Raw genomic sequence first — 21,114 nt, 5'->3', positions numbered from 1 at the left:
AAATCGTTCTTGATGCCCTGCTCATTTTGGCTCTAGGGGAAAAGAAGGGGGGACAGAATAATAATAATAAAAACAGAATAAAACTTTGAAAACTCCTTGGCCCGGGAATCGTGGGTTCCTCCGGAGGTGGTCGGGATTCGCATTCAGCACGGACTCCGCAGATGCTGCCGGCTGGGGATTGAATGGGTGACAACTTTTCCCGTTTTTTCTCTCTTTTCACAGGTATATCCACCCAACTCAGGTGACGACTATAGCAGGGAACCGGCCAGCTACCCCCCATCCAAAGCCCCCAGCACTGTCTACCCTGGAGCCTTTTACATGCCAGGTACGACCCCCCTGCAAGGTGGGCCTCCAGAGCATGGGGATTCGAGTCGGGGAGGGACCCTGACCCCAGGGGCCAGGAGGGGGAAGCATTTGTGGCCCTCGGGTTGTTACTGGGCGGCAACTCAAAGTGGCCCTCGGGAGGGTCACTGATGGTTCCCAGATCTGCCCTAAAGACAATTTTCCTTCTCTCTCTCTCTCTCTCTCTCTTTCTTTCTTTCCCTCCTCTCTGTCTCTTTCTATCCCTCTCTCTCTCTCTCTCTCTCTCTCTCTCTCTCTCTCTCTTTCTTTCTTTCCCTCATTCCTTCTTTCTTTCTTTCTTTCTCTCTTTCCCCCTCTCTCTCTCTGTCTTTCTCTTTCTTTCTTTCTTTCTTTCTTTCTTTCTCTCTCTCTCTCTCTCTCTCTCTCTCTCTCTCTCTCATATCCCTTTCTTTCTTTCTTTCCCTCCTTCCCTCTCTCTCTCTCTCTCTCTCTCTCTCTCTCTCTCTTTCTGGACTCAGCTACACAGCTGCAAGTAAAACGCTTTATAAACGTGTTGCAAAGCACAATACACAAGTACGACACTAGGGGGCAAGAGTGAGCTATGCCAATTTCAATGTATTTTTTTCAAAATTACTGAAATGTATAAATTTGAAAAGCATAACTATTTATTTTTTTTTAATGGAGAGGAGAAAATAAACCCTCTTTCTTTGTCCACGTCTCGCAGATGGACTTCACAACTCGGCGGACTTGTGGAATTCCTCAACCTCCATCAGCCAGTCCAATTACGGGGCCATTCTGGGAGCGTCGTCCTCTCCTCTCCCGCAATCCGGCAACTTCAGCAGTCTTCATCAGCACGAAAGGATGGTAATGGCACAGATTTGGGGGGGGGGTATAGGGATACGGGTGGCGCTGTGGGTTAAACCACAGAGCCTAGGACTTGCCGATCAGAAGGTCGGTGGTTCGAATCCCCGCAATGACGGGGTGAGCTCCCGTTGCTCAGTCCCTGCTCCTGCCAACCTAGCAGTTCGAAAGCACACCAGTGCAAGTAGATAAATAGGTACCGCTCTGGCGGGAAGGTAAACGGCGTTTCCGTGTGCTGCTCTGGTTCGCCAGAAGCGCCTTAGTCCTGCTGGCCACATGACCCTGAAGCTGAACGCCGGCTCCCTCGGCCAGTAAAGCGAGATGAGCGCCGCAACCCCAGAGTCAGCCACGACTGGATCTAATGGTCAGGGGTCCCTTTACCTTTACTACTAACAATTTATTATTTTTACCCCACCCATCTGGCCTGGTTTCTGGCAGCTCCCAACAGAATATTAAAAACATGATAAAACATCAAACATTGAAAGCTTCCCTAAACAGGGCTGCCTTCAGATCTCTTCTAAAAGTCAGATAGTTGCTTATTTAGTTGACATCTGATGGGAGGGTGCCACCACCGAGAAGGCCCAGTGAGCTTCAGGGCTAAGCGGAGATTTGAACCCAGGTCTCTCAGTTCCCAGTATGTCACTCTTACCCCTAAACCATAATGACTCTCTGATTTTCCCATCAGCCACTTTGGGCAGCTTCCAGTATGTATAAAAACAGAATAAAACTTCAAACATTACAAGCTTCCCTATAAAGGGCTGCCTTCAGATGTCTTCTAAAAGTCAGACAGTTGTCTATTTCCTTGACATCTGACGGAAGGGGGCCACCACCGAGAAGGCCCTCTGCCCCGTTCCCTGCAACCTCGCTTCTCGCAGGGAGGGAACCGCCAGAAGGCCGTACGTACAAAATTTCCCAAATGTAGCCCGACGAAAATAATTGAATGACAGCTAAAATGTCCGGGAATCTTCTGGGGCAATTTTACTAAAAAAACAGGTTGACCCCTTTGTCCCCTTACAGAACTACCCAATGCATTCAGGAGAAGTGAATGGCGGACTCCCTTCGGTCTCGGGCTTTTCCTCAGCCTCCAACCAGTACGGAGTCTCCAGCCACACGCCCCCCATCAGCGGGACGGAGAGCGTCATGGGTTCGTATCCAAACCCTTTCCTTTTTATTTTATTTTTCCTGTTGTTGCTGATAACCGAGGATTGCGTTCCAGAAATTTGCAGGCCAAAGTTGGAGGCGCTTGTGTTTTTCGTGTGGCATCTGTTGGAATCGTCCCTCAAGTCCAGTCAGGGGCAAGACATTCAATCTCGCGAGAGTCAAAGCGCATCTATATTTTAGAATTGCTAGATTATGCAGAGAGGGTGCCGGAGAGTCGAAATGGGAAGGTGGAAAATAGCCAAACCATGGGCAAAATTTCCTTATTGTGGCCAAGTTGTTCTGACGATTGATATCATTTAGGCAAGGCAAACCGCCTAATTTGTCAGCGCCTAAATGATGAGTAGCTGTTGTGGTGATAAACCACAAGAGTGAAGTTTTTGATAGACCATTTTAGACCAGGCGCTTTTGGGATATTATATCAGGGGGTACAGTGGTGCCCCGCAAGACGAATGCCTCGCAAGACGAAAAACTCGCTAGACGGAAGGGTTTTTCGGTTTTGCGTTGCTTCGCTAGACGAATTTCCCTATGGGCTTGCTTCGCAAGACGAAAACGTCTTGCGCTTTTTTCTTAAAGCCGCTTGAAGAGGCGCAGTTGCGACGGACCGGGCTTCGCAAGACGAAAAACATCGCAAGACAAAAAGACCCACGGAACGTATTATTTTCATCTTGCGAGGCACCACTGTATTTGAGTTTAGGCAAAGCCAGAGTTCCCTTTTTAAAAGCGGAATTCCCTTATTCTGAATAGGATTCCTCACACGAAAGGGGGAAAGTTGACAGCTATGCCATCCGATCCGAAACCGGACCGGACCCTGCTTAGCGTTGCTAATGTGCGCCGGCAAATCTCATGATCAGAAAACCGAATTTCCCGGCTGCCCTGATGTCCGCGAGGAATCAGGGAGGGGGGCGGTTTATTTGCAAGGACCGGGGGGTGGGGGGTTCCCCGCAGGTTTGTGGTTTTTCCAAAAAAAGTTATTGGTTTTCCAAAAAAAAACCTAAACAAACAAACATACATACATCTTAACTGTACTTGACCCAATCTTAGTAACATTGTTAAGTGACCCCCCTGGCTGAATTTCAGTGTATATCACTGTAACAGTTTTCCAAAACCAATTTTCTCATAAAATTGACTTAATCACGTAACATCTTTGTTTGTTTCCATTTTGACTTTAAACATATTATTCTCTAACGTCGCAGATTTAAATCCTAAGCCTATCTGGTATTTGCAACTTTTTCCAATTAAGTTAACTTAGCATATTTGGATAAATAGTCTTTGAATTTCATCTGTTCCTTCTGGTACTCCTCCTCCTCCTCCTGGTCGCGGACTCTTCTGGTCGGGTCGGCTAGCTCCAAAAAGTCCATCGTCTTCATCTGCCATTCCTCCACTGTTGGGACTTCTTGTGTTTTCCAGTTCTTGGCTAACAAAATTCTAGCTGCAGTTGTGGCACAGAAAAACAATCTTAACATCTTTTGGGGGGCAATTATAAACCTAGGTTCCCCCCAGGTTTATTTCCTTTCCGTCACCTGCGTCAGGTGCAAACGCCCCCCCTCCAGCCTTTTCCTTCGGCCGGCACTCCGCCCCCCACCCCACCCCTCCCTTTCTCGTCCTTTCCTGCTAGATGTAGGTTAATCTCTTAGGGAGTGTCGGAAAGCCATTAGTGCTACGGAAATAGATGCGTTTGGGTCTAAGCCCCTGTCTGGGGGCCGTCCGGCGCTAATGCCTCCCCCCTTGTACAGCGGCCGCAAGCACGCAGCCTCCCTCTGCTTGGGAATTGGAATCCGGTTTATTTTATATACCGTATTTTTCGCTCTGTAAGACGTACCCGACCATAAGACGCACCTAGTTTTAGAGGAGGAGAACGAGAGAAAAAATATTCTCTCCCTCTCTGCTCAGCCTCTCCAGCAAAGTGGGAGGAGAAACGGAAGGTTTATTTTATATACTGTATTTTCCGCTCTATAAGACACACCCGACCATATGACGCACCTAGTTTTAGAGGAGGAGAACAGGAAAAAAAATATTCTCTGCCTCTCCAGCGAAGCAAAGCTGGGAGAGCAAGAGGGATCATTGCACACCGATCCCTCTTGCTCTCCTGTCTTCAGCGAAAGCTGCGCAGCCTGCATTCGCTCCATAAGACGCACACACACATTTCCCCTTACTTTATAGGAGGGGCAAAGTGTGTCTTATAAAACGAAAAATACGGTATGTATATATATATAATATGATTTGTGCTTTCAGCACGCCTGTCTTTGCCACAGGGTAACCGGACGGCGTCTTTGCAGGGAGGGCGATGCATTTTTTTCACTTTTGCACCCGGGACGGTGGAGGGCGCTCCTCTCTGAGCGTGCAAATTCCACACACATACACAGACCCAGAAATAAAGAAGCAATCGTGGGGCGAAATGCAGACCGGTTGCACAAGTTGAGGAGGAGGGGATTACTTGGACGGGGCGGGGGCGGGAAGGGGCGTCGTGGTCGGATCAAGGCTCCGAAAGGCCAGGGGTTCTGTTGTGAGAAAACACATGGGCTTGAAACGGAGGACGTGCTAATCTCCCTCACCCTGCAATGAACCTGTTGCAAAACCCCGCTTGCCAAACCCCGGTGGCTATTAATCTCTCTTCTCTTCTCTTCCCTCGGCTTTTATTTTTTGCATTTTCGGTCACGAACCTTCGTTTCCCTCCCTATTCTATTCCGTTAGCTCGACAACCGGTGCAACAGCCTCATAACGACGGCGATTATCAATTGCGACCGTGAAACGACTCTAGTTATTTCTTGTCGCGAGAAGGCCTATTTTCCCTCGACGTCCAAAGTTTCCATTTGGTTTTGCCGCAATGTTTACCTCCCTTTTTAGCCTTTGGGTAACGGGTGTTGCTAAATCCAGTTCTCTTAAAAAAAAAATGTTTGGGGGGTACGCTCGTTTTGGCTCAAGAAAACCACCATTTTATAGTTCAAATCGGGGGAAATAAATACAGTAAATGGACAAAAGTACAGAGGTTCACAAAACGATTAGGGGTATTCCCCCAGAAAAAAAACACTGAATAAATCTATCCCTGCTTGAGTATTTAAAATGAATCGGGCCTGATCGAAGCAGCTGCCTTGGCTCCATATTTCCACGGGCAATTCTCCTTTCGCGTGTGCCAGTTTTCCTTCTCCCTCAACCTCTTCCTTTCCTCTTGTGCCAGGTAACCGAGGAACCACTGCTGGAAGTTCAGGAGATGCGCTTGGGAAAGCCTTGGCTTCGGTAAGTGCCCCTTTCCCGGAAAATTTAAGAGAAGCTTTGTCTTTTGGGGGAATAAAAGGGCCCACCTTGTATTATTTGCCTGGCTCCCGGAAAGAAGACAAAACCTTTTCGTTGTTGATTTTTTTTCTCCTTTTTTTGGAAAAGTTTTTATTGTTAAAATAATTCAGCATTAATACACATATATTGCAAATATACAAACATACATTTCATACAATCCTTAAAAATGTTCAGACATACCTACACTCAATCCCACAGATAATTCCTTTCCCCATCACCATCCACCACCTTTGTGTTAGACTTCCAATCTACTCAATTGCAATTTCTTTCCACTTCTATTACAGTGGTGCCCCACTAGACGAACGCCTCGGAAGACGAAAAACTCGCTAGACGAAGGAGTTTTTCGTTTTCTTAGCCGCTTCGCAAGACGCATTTCCCTATGGGCTTGCTTCGCAAAACGAAGCTTGCCCCGCAAGCTCCGGGGATAGCGGGGAAGCGCAGCGCACCTTCCCCTCTCCCCCCGGACCCCTTTTGAAGCAAGGGGCGGCGGGGAGAAGATTGCTTCTCCCCGTTGCCAGCCCCACAATCTCCGGGGACAGAGGGGAAGGCGCGCGCGCACCTTCCCCTCTGTCCCCGGACCCCTTTTGAACCAAGGGGCGGCAATGGGGAGAAGCGATTCTCCCCGCTGCCCCTTCCCTTGCTTTAAAACAAGTCCGGGGACAGAGGGGAAGGCGTGTGCGCGCCTTCCCCTCTGTCCCCGGAGATTGCGGGGCAGGCAATGGGGAGAAGCAATCTTCTCCCCGCCGCCCCTTGCTTTAAACAGGTCCGGGGACAGAGGGGAAGGCGCGCGGCGCTTCCCCTCTGTCCCCGGACGGTCTCCATAGGAACGCATTGATTGATTTTCAATGCATTCCTATGGGAAACCGTGCTTCGCAAGACGAAAAACTCGCAAGAAGAAAAAACTTGCGGAACGAATTAATTTCGTCTTGCGAGGCACTACTGTACTTTCTTTCACACACCTTTAACCTAATTTCATGCTCCTTTTTCTATTACACATTGTTATCCATCTTATTCAGTATTTCAGTATTTAAAACGGAACTTGTTTACTCTAACAGGAGTTCTGATTTTTCGATATGGCTTTGCAAGTGTCCTTTAAACACCTTCCAGTCCCTGTCTATCTTCTCTTTTGAGATCCTTCCAATTTCTCCCATTGTTTTGGATATATTATAGCCAGTGGCGTAGCGTGGGTTGTCAGCACCCGGGGCAAGGCAAGTAATTTGCGCCCCCTAACCCGTGGATTTGCGCCCCCTAACCCGTGAATGAATGAATGAATGAATGAATTTATTAATACGGTCACAGACCAGCGTCAACACACACAATATCACAGATCATTAAAAATATATATATATCAGAAATACAGAGGACAATATGAATATAACAAAGATTTAAATATAAAAAATTAAAATTAATTATTAGCGTACCCCCCTGTAATTAACATTTAGGGGTTTGGTCATTATGGGATACCACTTGCTTCCTGCGATTAATTGCAGACACACAGAATTTGGCCCCCCCTGCACCCCCACGCTACGCCACTGATTATAGCTGTATAAAATATATTGTTTTGGATATATTGTAGTACTCCAATACTGGAGTGTCGCTGTTGACTTTGTTTTCCCCCTTTTTCAGATCTACTCCCCAGATCACTCTAGCAATAATTTCTCTTCGAACCCATCCACACCGGTGGGGTCCCCTCAGGGAATAACAGGTGAGCTTTTTGCATTTATTTATTTTTTGCAGGGGGGGGCGGGTTTATGTAGCAACCCTAGAATACGTCCTGGAGTGCCCACCTAGAGCACGAGATTAGGACCACCCCCCCTAAAGAAGCAGGCTTTTTAAAAAGAAAAAGGCTATTCCAGTGGTACCTTGGTCCTCAAACTTAATGCGTTCCGGAGGTCCGTTCCAAAACCAAAGCGTTCCCAAACCAAGGCGGGCTTTCCCATAGAAAGCAATGCAAAACGGATTGATCCGTTCCAGGTTTTTAGAAACAACCCTTAAAACTGCAACTGAACATGGATTTTACTATCTGATGAGACCGTTGATCCATAAAATAAAGCAATAAACAGTGTACAGTGGTACCTCGGGTTAAGTACTTAATTCGTTCCGGAGGTCCATTCTTAATACGAAACTGTTCTTAACCTGAAGCATCACTTTAGCTAATGGGGCCTCCCGCTGCTGCCGTGCCGCCGGAGCACGATTTCTGTTCTCATCCTGAAGCAAAGTTCTTAACCTGAAGCACTATTTCTGGGTTAGCAAAGTCTGTAACCTGAAGCGTCTGTAAGCTGAGGTACCGCTGTACTGCAGTCATGCAATCAGTCCATCAGTAGCTGGACTGAGTTCCACGCAGTCACACAAAAAGAGCCACAGAAACGCAAAATAAATAGCAAAAACAGCAGATCGCACTCAAAACGGAAGCATAACACTCAAAACGGAGCACGTTCAGCTTCCGAAAAAAGTTCGCAAACCAGAACACTTCCTTCTGGGTTTGCAGTGTTTGGGTTCCACGTTGTTTGGGTACCAAGGCGTTTGAGAACCAAGGCTGTAATTGCTTTTTAGAAGGCGGACTTTGCTCAGGCAAAACGTTGGGTGTTGGCATTCATTTTAATCTCCGTCCCCCCATTAAATTTAATTACCTTTGCATGGTTTTACACTGCGGCTTTTGATTATTATTTTGACCGACAACGTCGTGGCTTTGCTCTTTTCTCAAGCGGCCTCAAGGTTGCTTTTTAAAGTTTTAAGTGTTCTACGAAAGAAATCTCGCCAGCGGCAGACTCCTCTGTGTTTTCTCCTGGGCCCCGGGCACCAACTCTCTTATTTTCCTGCCACCCCAGGTTCTTCGCAGTGGCCCCGGGCTGGCGGACAGGGTGCCTTATCCCCAAGCTACGAAGGCACACTTCATACTTTGGTAAGTGTCCCTCCCGTTCCCCTCCGCTTCTGGAAAAGGGAGCTTGTGATGTGATTCGTAGACTCCTAGAATTCCAATGCGGGAATAATAATAATAATAATAATAATAATAATAATAATTTATTATTTATACCCTGCCCATCTGGGTGGGTGGGTGTGGGGGACTCCCTGGTCCTGAATGGGGTGACTGTGCCCCCAAAGGACCAGGTACGCAGCCTGGGAGTCATTCTGGACTCACAGCTGTCCATGGAGGTGCAGGTCAGTTCTGTGTCCAGAGCAGCTCCATCTGGGACGCAGGATGAGACCCTCCTTGCCTGCGGACTGTCTGGCCAGAGTGGTGCATGCTCTGGTTATCTCCCGCTTGGACTACTGCAATGCGCTCTCCGTGGGGCTACCTTGGAAGGTGACCTGGAAACTACAATTAATCCAGAATGCGGCAGCTGGACTGGGGACTGGGAGCGGCCACCAGGACCACATAACACCGGTCCTGAGAGATCTGCATTGGCTCCCAGTACGTTTCCGAGCACAATTCAAAGTGTTGGCGCTGACCTTGAAAGCCCTAAACGGCCTCGGTCCAGTATCCCTGAAGGAGCGTCTCCACCCCCATCGTCCAGCCCGGACACCGGGGTCCATCTGAGGGCCTTCTGGCAGTTCCCTCCCTGCAAGAAATAAGGTTACAGGGAACAAGACGGAGGTCCTTCTCAGTGGTGGCGCCCTCCCTGTGGCTCCCTTCAGATGTCAAGGAAATAAACAACTATCTGGCTTTTAGAAGATATCTGAAGGCAGCCCTGTTTAGGGAAGCTTTTAATGTTTAATAGATTATTGTATTTTAATATTTTGCTGGAAGCCACCCAGAGTGGCTGTGGAAACCCAGCCAGATGGGCAGGGTATAAATAAATTATTATTATTATTATTATTATTATTATTATTATTATTATTATTAGCCCCCTGCAATGCAGCAATCTCCGCTGACAGATGGGCACCCACCCTCTGCTTAAAAACCTCCACCACGCTGAGTGGGAATCTCCTTCCTCGTCCCTTGGAGCCATGCGTTCGAGTCCTACCCTCCGGAGCAAGGAGCAAACCAGCTTGGCTGATACCCTTTCTCGTTTCTCTCCCCCAAGCAAAACAAGATGGAAGACCACTTGGACGAAGCCATCCACGTCCTGCGGAACCACGCGGTGGGGCAGAGCAACCACAGGGATATACACGACTTGCTGGCGTCGGCGGCGTCGGCTCACGGCACCACGGTCGGCAGCCTCAGCCAATCCTTCCCTCCCGCCTCTGTCTTGCCAATCGCCAATCGGCACTCGAACCTGGTAAGGGGCGAGGCGAGGCTGCCAGCCCATCCTTTTGCGGTTTCGAATTTTTGATATATGATAATATTTTATTCTCTCTTTTCCCCCTGTAATGAAAGTTGGGTTGCTCAAACCGTTATACAGTGGTCCCCTGGTTCTCAAACTTCATCCGTTCCAAAACCAAAGCGTTCCAAAACCAAGGCAGCGCTTTCCCACAGAAAGTAACGCAGCACGGATTGTTCCGTTCCAGACTTTTGAAAACAACCCCGAAAACAGCAGTCGAACATGGATTCCGTTCCAAAAGCAAAGCGTTCCAAAACCGAGGCAGCGCTTTCCCATAGAAAGTCATGCAAAACGGATTAATCCCTTCCAGACTTTTGAAAACAACCCCTAAAACAGCAATTGAACATGGATTTTGCTATCTAACGAGACCATGGATCCATAAAATGAAAGCAATAATCAGTGTGCTGTGCTATAAAATAAATAAGACAGTATTGTAGATGATAAAAATTAAAATTACATTTTTTCCCTTTACCTGCACTGATGACAGTCATTGTTTGGATGGGGGGCTTTTATCCATTTCCGCAGGAACACAATCACTCACATCTGGGTTTTTGGCGCTTCAGAACCAAGGTCCCACTGTCACGAAATGTGTAAACTTGAGAAGTATAAATTTGTCGTTTAGTCGTTTAGTCATGTCCGCCTCTTGGTGACCCCCTGGACCAGAGCACGCCAGGCCCTCCTTTTTTCCACTGCCTCCCGCCGTTTGGTCAAACTCATGCTGGAAGCTTGAGAACACTGTCCCACCATCTCGTCCTCTGTCGTCCCCTTCTCCTTGTGCCCTCCATCTTTCCCAACATCAGGGTCTTTTCCAGGGAGTCTTCTCTTCTCCTGAGGTGGCCAAAGTCTTGGAGCCTCAGCTTCAGGATCTGTCCTTCCAGTGAGCACTCAGGGCTGATTTCCTTCCGAATGGAGAGGTCTGATCTTCTTGCAGTCCATGGGACTCTCAAGAGTCTCCTCCAGCACCATAATTCAAAAGCATCCATTCTTCGGCCATCAGCTTCTTGATGGTCCAGCTCTCACTTCCATACATCACTACTGGGAAAACCAGAGCTTGAATTATACGGTCCTTTGTTGGCAAGGTGATGTCTCTGCTTTTTAAGATGCTGTCTAGGTTTGTCATCACTTTTCTCCCAAGGAGCAGGCGTCTTTTAATTTCGTGGCTGCTGTCACCATCTCCAGTGATCATGGAGCCCAAGAAAGTAAAACCTCTCACTCAGCTTCGTATAAATAAAAACTATTTTTAAAAAATAACGCGTGGCTCTCCCTTTGCTGTTTCAGGTGGCGGGGGGCCATTCGGAAGACGGCCTTCCCAGCAACCCCAGTCTCCTCCACAATCACGTCCCTCTCCCAGCCCAGTCCAGCTCGCTCCCGGACCTCAACAGAGGCCAGTCTTCAGATGCCTTCAGCGGTAAGGTTGAGTGGCGGGTTTCGCCACGCCGTCCTCTCTCCTCCCCATGGGGCTCAAAAGTCCTGGCGTCCTTGCCGGGGCAACGGAGGGGCATCTACGCCCACCCTCTTAAATTGCAGGGATCGCAGCTAAATTGGCGTTCTGGTCCAGGAGGACTGTTAGGGCGGGCGATATATATATAACATTGGCCAAAATTCACCAGGCGCGTTTTGCACACCGGGTGAAGATGCCCAGGTGGCGCTGTGGGTTAAACCACAGAGCCTAGGACTTGCCAATCAGAAGGTTGGCGGTTCGAAAGTTGGGGAACCATGGGGCAGGGTCCAGGATGCTCAGATTTCTGAGACCTCCCCTTTCATGATGTAACCGTGATGTATGAGTGATGTAGTTTGGGGGGGTGTAACATGGAGATTGGAAGGGACGCGGGTGGCGCTGTGGGTTAAACCACAGAGCCTAGGACTTGCCGATCAGAAGGTCGGCGGTTCGAATCCCCGCAATGACGGGGTGAGCTCCCGTTGCTCGGTCCCTGCTCCTGCCAACCTAGCAGTTCGAAAGCACACCAGTGCAAGTAGATAAATAGGTCCCGCTCCGGCGGGAAGGTAAACGCCGTTTCCGTGCGCTGCTCTGGTTCGCCAGAAGCGGCTTAGTCCTGCTGGCCACATGATCTGGAAGCTGTACGCTGGCTCCCTCTGGGACTACAGTTCCCATCATCCATGGCCACTGGTCCTGTTAGCTAGGGATGATGGGTGTTGTAGTCCCAAAAAAGCTGGAGGGCCACGTTTGGCCACCACTGATGTATAGGGTGTTGTTAACCCTTCAGGTCTCTTCCAACGCTACGATTCTCCGACGTCTATCCCTGTTAACCCCCTGAAATAAAAGTTTCAGGTTTGGAGGGGCATATTTCGTAAAGAAAGGCAAATTTCCAGCTCTTGCACTGCAGCAGACGCGCCGAGATCTCGAAGGCTCCGGTCCCCTGTGTTGTCTCTCACTTTTGCCCGTCTGATTCCCTCTTCAGGCTTGACGGGGGGCTTGGGCCGGGCCAGTGTCTCATCCGGCACCAGCGAGATCAAGCGGGAGGACAAGGAAGATGATGAGAACACGTCGGTGGCCGACAACTCGGAGGAGGAGAAGAAGGAGCTGAAGGCGTCACGAAACCGAACAAGGTGCTCGTTGAACAGGTCTCAGCCCTTTCTCTGTTCCCTTTCCAGGGGGGGGCGGCGCGGGGAGACCCCCAGGATCCTAGGTCTTTGGGGCAGCCCCTTGACGGACGGGAGGTCAGAGGGGGGGGGGGACGGATGACGACTTGGTGAGCAGGGATGGAAAAGCGAGGAAACCAGCTCGCTTCCAACACCCCCAGGAGAGACTCGCTTTTTGGGGGGAAAGGGGAAGAGCAACGTCTCCCTCCGAGCTTTCTAGGGGTGATGGCGTTTTGCAGCCCTGCTGACGAACCTATAGATGTTTGCATGGACATCATGTGTGTGTTCAAAATTTATTTATTGCCTGTGTCCGTGTTTCGTATTTTGCTCCCCGCTCACGGGCGGTTTGGGTAGGGAGAACAAAAGGTGCTGCGCTCGTCTCCGCAGTCACTAGCTCGGTGGTTTCCAAACTGTGTCCCGGGAGTAACTGCCCCGTCTCCTGTCCCGGGGGGAATTCTAGGGTGGATGGAAGAGCCATAGCTGTCAATGTTTCCCTTTTTTTAAGGAAAATCCCCTTATTCCGAATAGGATTCCTTGCAAGAAAAGGGGAAAGTGGACAGCTGTTGGAAGAGCCTTTCCGCAGCACTGGTGTGAATCAGATTTCCCGGACGCTTCACCCGAAGCAAACACCCCCCTCTTCCGAGCATCTCCCGGGGGCTTTTTGGGGGTGGCCACATACTGTAAATAATCTTTATTGTACTAGCCAGAGGCCATGGCAAAACCATACAAACCCTATCAGAAAAAAATACCGTATTTTTCGCTCTATAAGACACACCAGACCACAAGACGCACCTAGTTTTTGGAGGAGGAAAACAAGAAAAAAAATATTCTGAATCCCAGAAGCCAGAACAGCAAGAGGGATCGCCGCGCAGTGAAAGCAGCAATCCCTCTTGCTGTTCTGGCTTTTGGGATAGCTGTGCAGCCTGCATTCGCTCCATAAGACGCACACGCATTTCCCCTTACTTTTTAGGAGGGGAAAAGGGAGTCTTATAGAGCAAAAAATGTGGTAAATACATCTACAGTTGTACCTCGGTTCCCGAACGCCTTGCGACCCAAACATTTCACCTCCCGAAACACCGCAAACCTGGAAGTGAGTGTTCCGGTTTGCAAATGTTCTTTGGGATCCGAACGTCCGGCGCCACTTCCAATTGGCCACAGGAGCTTCCCACAGCCAATCGGAAGCCGCGCCTCTGTTTTCGGAAGCCCAACAGACTTGTGGGACAGATTCTGTTCAGGAACCGAGGCACGGCTGTATACAAAACCCGTGAAAAATCATTAAACGCAGGCGCACGCATAAATTGGAGGGTTCTCCTATTGTGTACAGGTGGCATGGCTACATAGGCCATGATGAGGTTAAATCCCACAAAGGATTCTTAAATCAGATTGTGAGAATGGCAATATATGAAGTGTGGGAGAGGAGTAAAAAATCATTAGTGACCAAAACACCATGGCGGCTGCCACTGATGGAATCTATGACGGTTCATAGGAAAAATATGAACAGCGATTGGTTTACTGCAATTTTACCTAGTCAGCTTTTTCCTTTCGCGGGGGGGGGGTGAATTTCGGGGACACACTTTGCAAACCACCCGGCCCTGGGAAGTGCGGTCGGTGGGTGGGAAATGTCGGGTTTACGGTCGTTCCAGTTATTGCAAAAAATATATAATATTATTGCGGCGGGTGGTGGGTCGCCCTGTGTGTTTTGTGCATCCCCGTATTTGTGCGCGACGCGTTCCGGTGCCGAGGTGTTGCCCGCGTGGAAAAAACGCCCCCCCACCCACCCACCCCCCTTGTCTCCTTCTCCTTTCCAACCATCAGTCAAGATGAGGACGAGGATGATGACCTCCTTCCCCCAGAGCAAAAAGCCGAGCGCGAGAAAGAGAGAAGGGTGGCTAATAATGCCCGAGAGCGCCTCCGCGTCCGCGACATCAACGAGGCTTTTAAAGAGCTGGGGCGCATGTGTCAACTGCACCTAAACAGCGAAAAGCCACAGACCAAGCTGCTCATTCTGCACCAGGCCGTCTCGGTTATCCTGAATCTGGAACAACAAGTTAGAGGTCAGTGGAGGCTTCCGATGTGGTGACGTTTTCCGAGCGGCAAGGGGCTGTCTGTCTCGTCCTCCCGAATCCGTCCCTGGCGCACCTCTCCGAATCCTGCTGACGTTCTCCCCCTCGCCTCCCCCAACCCCTTGAAACTTTCGCGCCTTTTTTGTTTGCCATTTTGGGGTCTCTGTTGTCGTGGGGTTTTAGCGGGTCGCCGCCGTTTCGCTTTTCTCTGCTGCCTTTTCGCACCCCTCGCTTTTCCCCTTTTTGTTTTTCCCTGCACCGGAAATAAGGGAAAGTAAGCGTTGCGCTTCCTGCATGCCGTCAGCCCTCGCGCCTCTGCCAGGGGGGCTTCCGCATTTATCGTTTTCTTCTGTCCCACACTGCTACACACAGCTACAGCCTGAATCCTTCCACCCCCCAACCATTGCAAAATTAGGTTGATCAATCAACGTTTGCAGGCTTCCGGCAGCTTGCAAAGGAGCAAACGAAGCCGTGGAAATAAGCTGGGCACCAGAAGCAGTCCCCCCCCCCAAAATTCAGCTGAAAATGCTTTTTGCAAACCCCTGAAGAACACTGCAGATTTTGATAATAAACCTGATTTGCAAGGAGAGGGTGGAAGGCTGTAGCACTAAAGGGCAGCTCTTTGGGGCTCTAAATTGCTGCGTATCAAAGGCGGGAGGTGTTTTTTGTTTTTCCAGAGAGGCGGAAAGATCATGTAGGTTATACGCAGATCCCACCGGACGCCTTTCCGGCAAATCCCTATGTATTTTCACCAAAAACTTGTCTTGTCTCATCCAATTTTTGCACGGGGCAGGGGCTTGCTTTTAAAGAAATGCCGTATTTTTCGCTCTATAAGACACACCAGACCACAAGACGCACCTAGTTTTGGGAGGAGGAAAACAAGGAAAAAAATATTCTGAATCCCAGAAGCCAGAACAGCAAGAGGGATCGCTGCACAGTGAAAGCAGCAATCCCTCTTGCTGTTCTGGCTTCTGGGATAGCCGCGCAGCCTGCATTTGCTCCATAAGACGCACACACATTTCCCCTTACTTTTTAGGAGGGAAAAAGCGAGTCTTATAGAGCAAAAAATACGGTACTTAATTGTGTTTCTCACCTTGTGGCAGTGAGTTTCGAGATCAGCTCCTATGCGTAGCCTGCTGTTCCTTCCGTTACTGGGGATAGGAATAAATAATAAAACTATTTCCATCCCTTGTGACTTTCGGACTCAAGAGAATGGAGTAGGGCTGCCCCTTTACTAGAGTGCCCTTCGCTGAGCTTTGGAGATTTGCTGAGCTTCAGGGGGGCTGCACAAAGAACGCCACAAATTTAATAAATACAAATTCGATCAACGACAACGCTAATCCAAATAAGTTCTCCCGTCCGCACGAGGATTTCCTCTTGTGGAGCGAAACTTCCCCGTCCTCCCTCCGTGAGTTTCCCTCTGTACCCTGCAGAGTTAGGGGAACCCCCTGCAAAAATTTGGGGTGTGTGTACGAGAGGGAAAGATCCATCGCGCGGGAGGAAACCGATTCACACATGGGACCCCCCGTGTTGCGGGAAAGCCACTCGGTCCGAGCTTTGTTGTGTTTTTGCTTTTTAAAATAATAATAATAATAATAATTTATTATTTATACCCCGCCCATTTGGCTGGGCTTCCCCAGCCACTCTGGGCGGCTTCCAACCAAACATTAAAATACAAGAATACATCAAACATTAAAAGCTTCCCTAAACAAGTCATAGCAGGCACCCCCACATCTTAGACCAGCGAAGGATGTTCTGGAGAGATGAAGCTGGTCTTTTATTATTACAGCCGTACCTTGGTTCTTGAACAAAATGTGTTCCGGAACTCCGTTTTACGTCCGGAAACCAGGGCGCAGCTTCTGATTGGCTGTGGGAGCTTCCTGCAGCCAATCGGAAGCCGCGCCGGACGTTCAGATCCCAAAGAACGTTTGCAAGCACTCACTTCCGGGTTTGCAGCGTTCGGGAGCCAAGGCGTTCCAGATCAAAGGTGCGGCTGTATTTTGAAAACCACCCCTTTCTCTCTGCAACCTTTGTCCCTCCATCCCAGCTGCCAAGTTAGGGATAAAATCATCTGCGCAGAAATAGTCCGGGGGCCGGGCCGGGAGCTCGGCTGGAGGCAAAAACGCGTGCCCACTTCTCTGCCAGGCAGAAGAGAATCGGGCTCCTTTCCCTTTCTCTCTGCAAATGTCCTTTCCCCCCTGCTTGGCCGTGCATGCAAGCACTTAACTTTTCCTTCCTTGGAATCTGTGAAATGGGTGCATCTTGAGTTCAATGTCTTCGACAGAGGTGGGCAGGCAGAGGGGCAGCGCGCCTGGTTTTCGACCGTACCGAACCTGTGCCCCGTTCTTCTGTTCTGCTCCTTCTCCCCCTTCCATTCTGGAGCTTCCATTAATTTCTTCATCTGCCGCAACATGTATAACTCTTTTATTTTGCTTCCCCTGGTCTCTCTTTCTCTCGTGTATAAGCTTCGTTTGCTGCCGCCACCCTCTCTGCCACCCCTTCTCTGCTTTCCTACAGACAGACCCCAGCCGTGACCCCCTCGGTGGTTCCAGCCCTGTACCTTGTACTTGCTGCGTCCTCAGAGAGACAGGAAAACCCGGGCGGGCAGCAGTGGGGCGGGGGAAGGAATAGCCTACGAGCAGAAAGGCAGGCGCACCCTCCCCAAATCTTGAAGTCTCTGGCACATCTCCTTTTTAAAGTTATTATTTCACCACGTTCCCGAAGGTGACATGTTTGGGACGGGTCGGCCACTGGCGTCCCCCGAGCCGAAACCCGGCCAGCTGAAGAGCTCTCCGATTTGGCCCACTCTCCGGCTGTAGCCTTTTAGCGCAGCCCATGGAATCGTAAGAGATGGGGGGGACCCTGAGGGTCATCCAGTCCAACCCCCCGTGACGCGGTTGTCCCAAATGTCATGCCCTCCAGATAGAGGCGGGCTTTTGAAGTCCAGACACAGGCAGGCAGCCCCGGTCGAAGGAGCAGCTTTCCCTACGAACACAAGAGAAGGGGGATGCAGGGAATCCTTAGAAGGGCACATGCATGTTTAGAAAATCACATTGCACTGTGTTGGGTGGGGGGTGTCTCCTGAGCATGTGCAGAGTGTAGGAAGGACCGGGTTGCCGATCCTGTTCTTGCAGGTGCCCCAAAGTCAACAGCCCCCTGAGTTTGACAACAAACCTCCCCACTTGCTCTCCGCGACTGGCATTCATAGGCAAAACTGCCTCCGATACTGGAAGGAATAGACAGCCGGCGTAACTCGTAGTTATCAATAGCCTTATAAGAACATCAGGGACACAGGTCTAAACCACCGAGCCTCTTGGCTTGAGTTCGAATCCCGGCTCCCGTTGCTCAGTCCCTGCTCCTGCCAACCTAGCAGTTTGAAAGCACACCAGCGTAGTAGATAAATAGGTACCACTCCGGCGGGAAGGTAAACAGCGTTTCCGTGCGCTCTGGATTCCGTCATGCGCCAGAAGCGGTTCAGTCCTGCCGGCCACATGACCCGGAAAGCTGTCTACAGACAAACTCCGGCTCCCTCCGCCCGAATGTGAGATGAGCGCCACAACCCCATAGTCGCCTGTGACTGGACTTAACCATCCAGGGGTCCTTTACCTTTTTATAAGAACATCAGGAGCGATCTGCAAGCGGCGTCAGACCCAAGACTCGTCCGTCTGCTGGGATAGCTCAGTCGGCAAAGCACGGGGCTTGTAGTCTCAGGTTTGCAGGTTTTCTAAGAATAATAATTAAAAAAACTTGTCTGGGGTAGCTCATCTCAAAGACTAGCTAGATATGTCGCTACGTGGAGAATCGCTTCCTTTTCTCCAAATCTCCCTGCATCCAGCTTTCTGGGGAACGGACGCAGAGGCAGAACATCTGTCCTGATTGCAGAAGGTCGCAGGTTCGATTCCCTGCATTTCCTGCTGGGGACTGGCAAATACTTCCTCTCTGAAACCCTGAACGATTGCTGCCAGTCTGTGCAGACGACACTGGTCTCAATGGGCCCCGTGGTGGAAGGTAGTTTTCTAAGGTTCGCTGGATGACCCCCATCGCTAACCTTCCCCCTGGAAATTCTTCCCCCTGGAAATAAAGGGAAACGTTAAGATTCCTAGTGTTTCAAAACCACCGCGTTCTCTTTAATAATACAATGTTTATCCTACTTCCAAGTCGACTTCAAATTAAACAGTTTCATGGGTTGGCTTCCTGCCTCCAACCTCCCCAGTGTTTTCGTTCGAACCCTTTCCCGCTGCCTTATATACAGCGGTACCTCGGTTTCCGAACGTCATCCGTTCCAGAAGACCGTTCGGGTTCGAAAACTCGATAGGGGAGCCTCAAAACAGAAAACTCAACGGAAGTTTGACTTCCTATGCACGTTCGAAAACGGAATCGTTTGCTTCCGGGTTTACAGCGTTCGGGTTCCGAAACGTTCATCAACGGAGACTATCGGAAACCGAGGCATCGCTGTATATATCAAACTCTCGTCTAATATGGAAACCCCTCTAATATTTCCCCTCCGCTGTTTCTCTCTCAAATTCTGCTTGAGGTTTTGGGGTGTTTTTTTCCCAAACAGTCCCTCCCACCAAATAAACCAGGGGGACTCCGAAACAGCGCTGGTTCTGAGTCCGATGTCGGCACGGGTCTGAGCTTTGTGCCACGTCCAAATTCAGCCCCCCTCAAGTTCCAGTAGGGACACAGCTGCCCCCCAATGCAATATGAACTTCCTAGGCCAGCTCCCAATAGACTGTGATCTACTCGCAGTATTAAAAAATCTAGCAGCGATCTACCCATTGTCGTTGGAAGGGCCAAAGTTGTTAAGCCTTTTTTGGGGAAAGGCAAAGTTGTTGTTGAGCTTTAAGCCACAGTTGTTCAGCTTCCTTCCTTCCCCCTTTTTGGGGGGGCGGGAGGAGATCTCTGAAGGGTCAAAGGTCTACCAGGAACACCCCACGATTTCCCAGTAGATCACGATCTATCTGTTGCACATGCCTGTCCTAGGCCAACACATAAGGCGGCTTCGAGCGAAAATTTGCAAGCATGCAAACCACATGGAGGGGGCGCGGGTGGCACTGTGGGTTAAACCACAGAGCCTAGGACTTGCCGATCAGAAGGTCGGCGGTTCGAATCCCTGTAAGGACGGGGTAAGCTCCCGTTGCTCAGTCCCTGCTCCTGCCAACCTAGCAGTTCGAAAGCACCTCAAAGTGCAAGTAGATAAATAGGTACCACTCTGGCGGGAAGGTCAACGGCGTTTCCGTGTGCTGCTCTGGTTCGCCAGAAGCGGCTCAGTCCTGCTGGCCACATAACCCGGAAGCTGGACGCCGGCTCCCTCGGCCAGTAAAGCGAGATGAGCGCCGCAACCCCAGAGTCGGTCACGACTGGACCTAATGGTCAGGGGTCCCTTTACCTTTACCTAAACCACACGGGACTAGTCCGCATCCTCTTGTCTGATGCAATGGATGCCCCTGGGTACCACTTTTTTGCACGTCGCAGGTGACGGAAGTCTTGTCCGCTTGTGGGCCGGATCCAGCATCGAAATTCTGATGCTCTTTGCACCTTTTGAGCATAGCCGTAGGTCGTTTTTTTCTGCCTTGGTCCGGATATCAAATGCCAAGAGACGGGAGAGATTGATTCTAGGCAACACCTATAGGCGCAATCAAAATTGTTCCAAACCTGCCCCCCCCCCCACTTGCAAATCAGGTGAAATTCCGCTGGAAAGGCAACTTTGACGGGCTTCTCTTTAAGTTGCATTTTCAGCCGAATTTGGGGAGAAACCGCTGAGAGCATACCTTGTGCGGAGGAGCTATTTCCGTGGCTTTTGTGGGATTCTGCCCTTGCAAACAGCTGTAAGTTTGCAGATGTTGAGAATAAACATTGTTTGCAATGGGGGGGCGTGTTGGATGATTTTGATTGCAAATAATAATAATAATAATAATAATAATAATAATACTTTCTCTAAGAGAACAAGGTGAACGCATCCACCCTTTTCTAGAAAAACAGCCCTGATCATTATTAATAATATGAATACTCATCATAACAACCTTCTCCTGGGAAACCCAGAATATAAATAATATAAATAATTGTTACTATTATCATCTGACAGTAAGAGCCGTTAAGCAGTGCAGCAGGCTCCCTTGGGATCTGGCGAGCTCTCCCTCCTATTGGAGGTTTCTAAGTGGAGTTTGGGTGGCCATCTGTCGTGGGGTCAGACTAGATGAGCGCTGGGGGTCCCTTCCAACTCCACAATTCTACGAGTAACCCGCACAATGCTTATTATGGCGAATATATAGGGAGGGACCACAACCTTGGAGGATGGACGCGCCACCGCAACCAGGGTTGTGGTCTTAGCTAAGCTTCTCCTCCAGTTGCGGTAGACCCGTCAGTTGTGGGGTGGATGTGAAACATTGCCCAGTCTTGACACATCTCACCCATTGGCCATGCCGGCTGGCTGGGGCTGATGGGAACCGGAGTCTAAAAACGCCCATCCCCGATTTATTGTGTCGCTTCTGCAATCGGCTGCCCCAAGAAGGACGGTTTCCCTTGGAGCTTTCTGAGCGGAAGCTGGGTGCCCAACCGTCCCGGGTGCTGGA

The 21,114-nt window shown here is 49.8% G+C and overlaps 2 protein-coding genes across 15 annotated transcripts in view; one reads left to right on the top strand and one right to left on the bottom strand.

Moving 5' to 3' along the window:
* The window catches only part of KISS1R (KISS1 receptor), a 290,916-nt gene that overhangs the window by 142,562 nt on the left and 127,240 nt on the right, over positions 1–21,114 (bottom strand). The gene's annotated exons all lie outside the window — the stretch shown is intronic.
* TCF3 (transcription factor 3) overlaps positions 1–21,114 on the top strand; it is an 85,073-nt gene that overhangs the window by 57,844 nt on the left and 6,115 nt on the right. For 5 of the 14 annotated variants that reach the window (XM_083483817.1, XM_083483815.1, XM_083483816.1 and 2 more), the window contains exons 9-17: positions 223–325; positions 1,028–1,167; positions 2,182–2,308; positions 5,501–5,559; positions 7,243–7,321; positions 8,445–8,518; positions 9,642–9,836; positions 11,157–11,286; positions 12,299–12,446. In XM_083483817.1, coding sequence (XP_083339943.1) covers positions 223–325; positions 1,028–1,167; positions 2,182–2,308; positions 5,501–5,559; positions 7,243–7,321; positions 8,445–8,518; positions 9,642–9,836; positions 11,157–11,286; positions 12,299–12,446 — 1,055 coding nt within the window. Of the gene's footprint in view, positions 1–222; positions 326–1,027; positions 1,168–2,181; positions 2,309–5,500; positions 5,560–7,242; positions 7,322–8,444; positions 8,519–9,641; positions 9,837–11,156; positions 11,287–12,298; positions 12,462–14,294; positions 14,534–21,114 lie in introns of all 14 variants that reach the window. The other 9 variants (XM_083483820.1, XM_083483818.1, XM_083483819.1 and 6 more) reach the window with 3 other exon arrangements.

The sequence above is a fragment of the Podarcis liolepis genome, assembly GCF_965112155.1.
Source record: "Podarcis liolepis genome assembly, chromosome: 18".
NCBI lineage: Eukaryota > Metazoa > Chordata > Lepidosauria > Squamata > Lacertidae > Podarcis > Podarcis liolepis.
The sequence above is the reverse complement of the archived record's forward strand: the minus strand, read 5'-3'. Positions and strand labels throughout refer to the sequence as shown.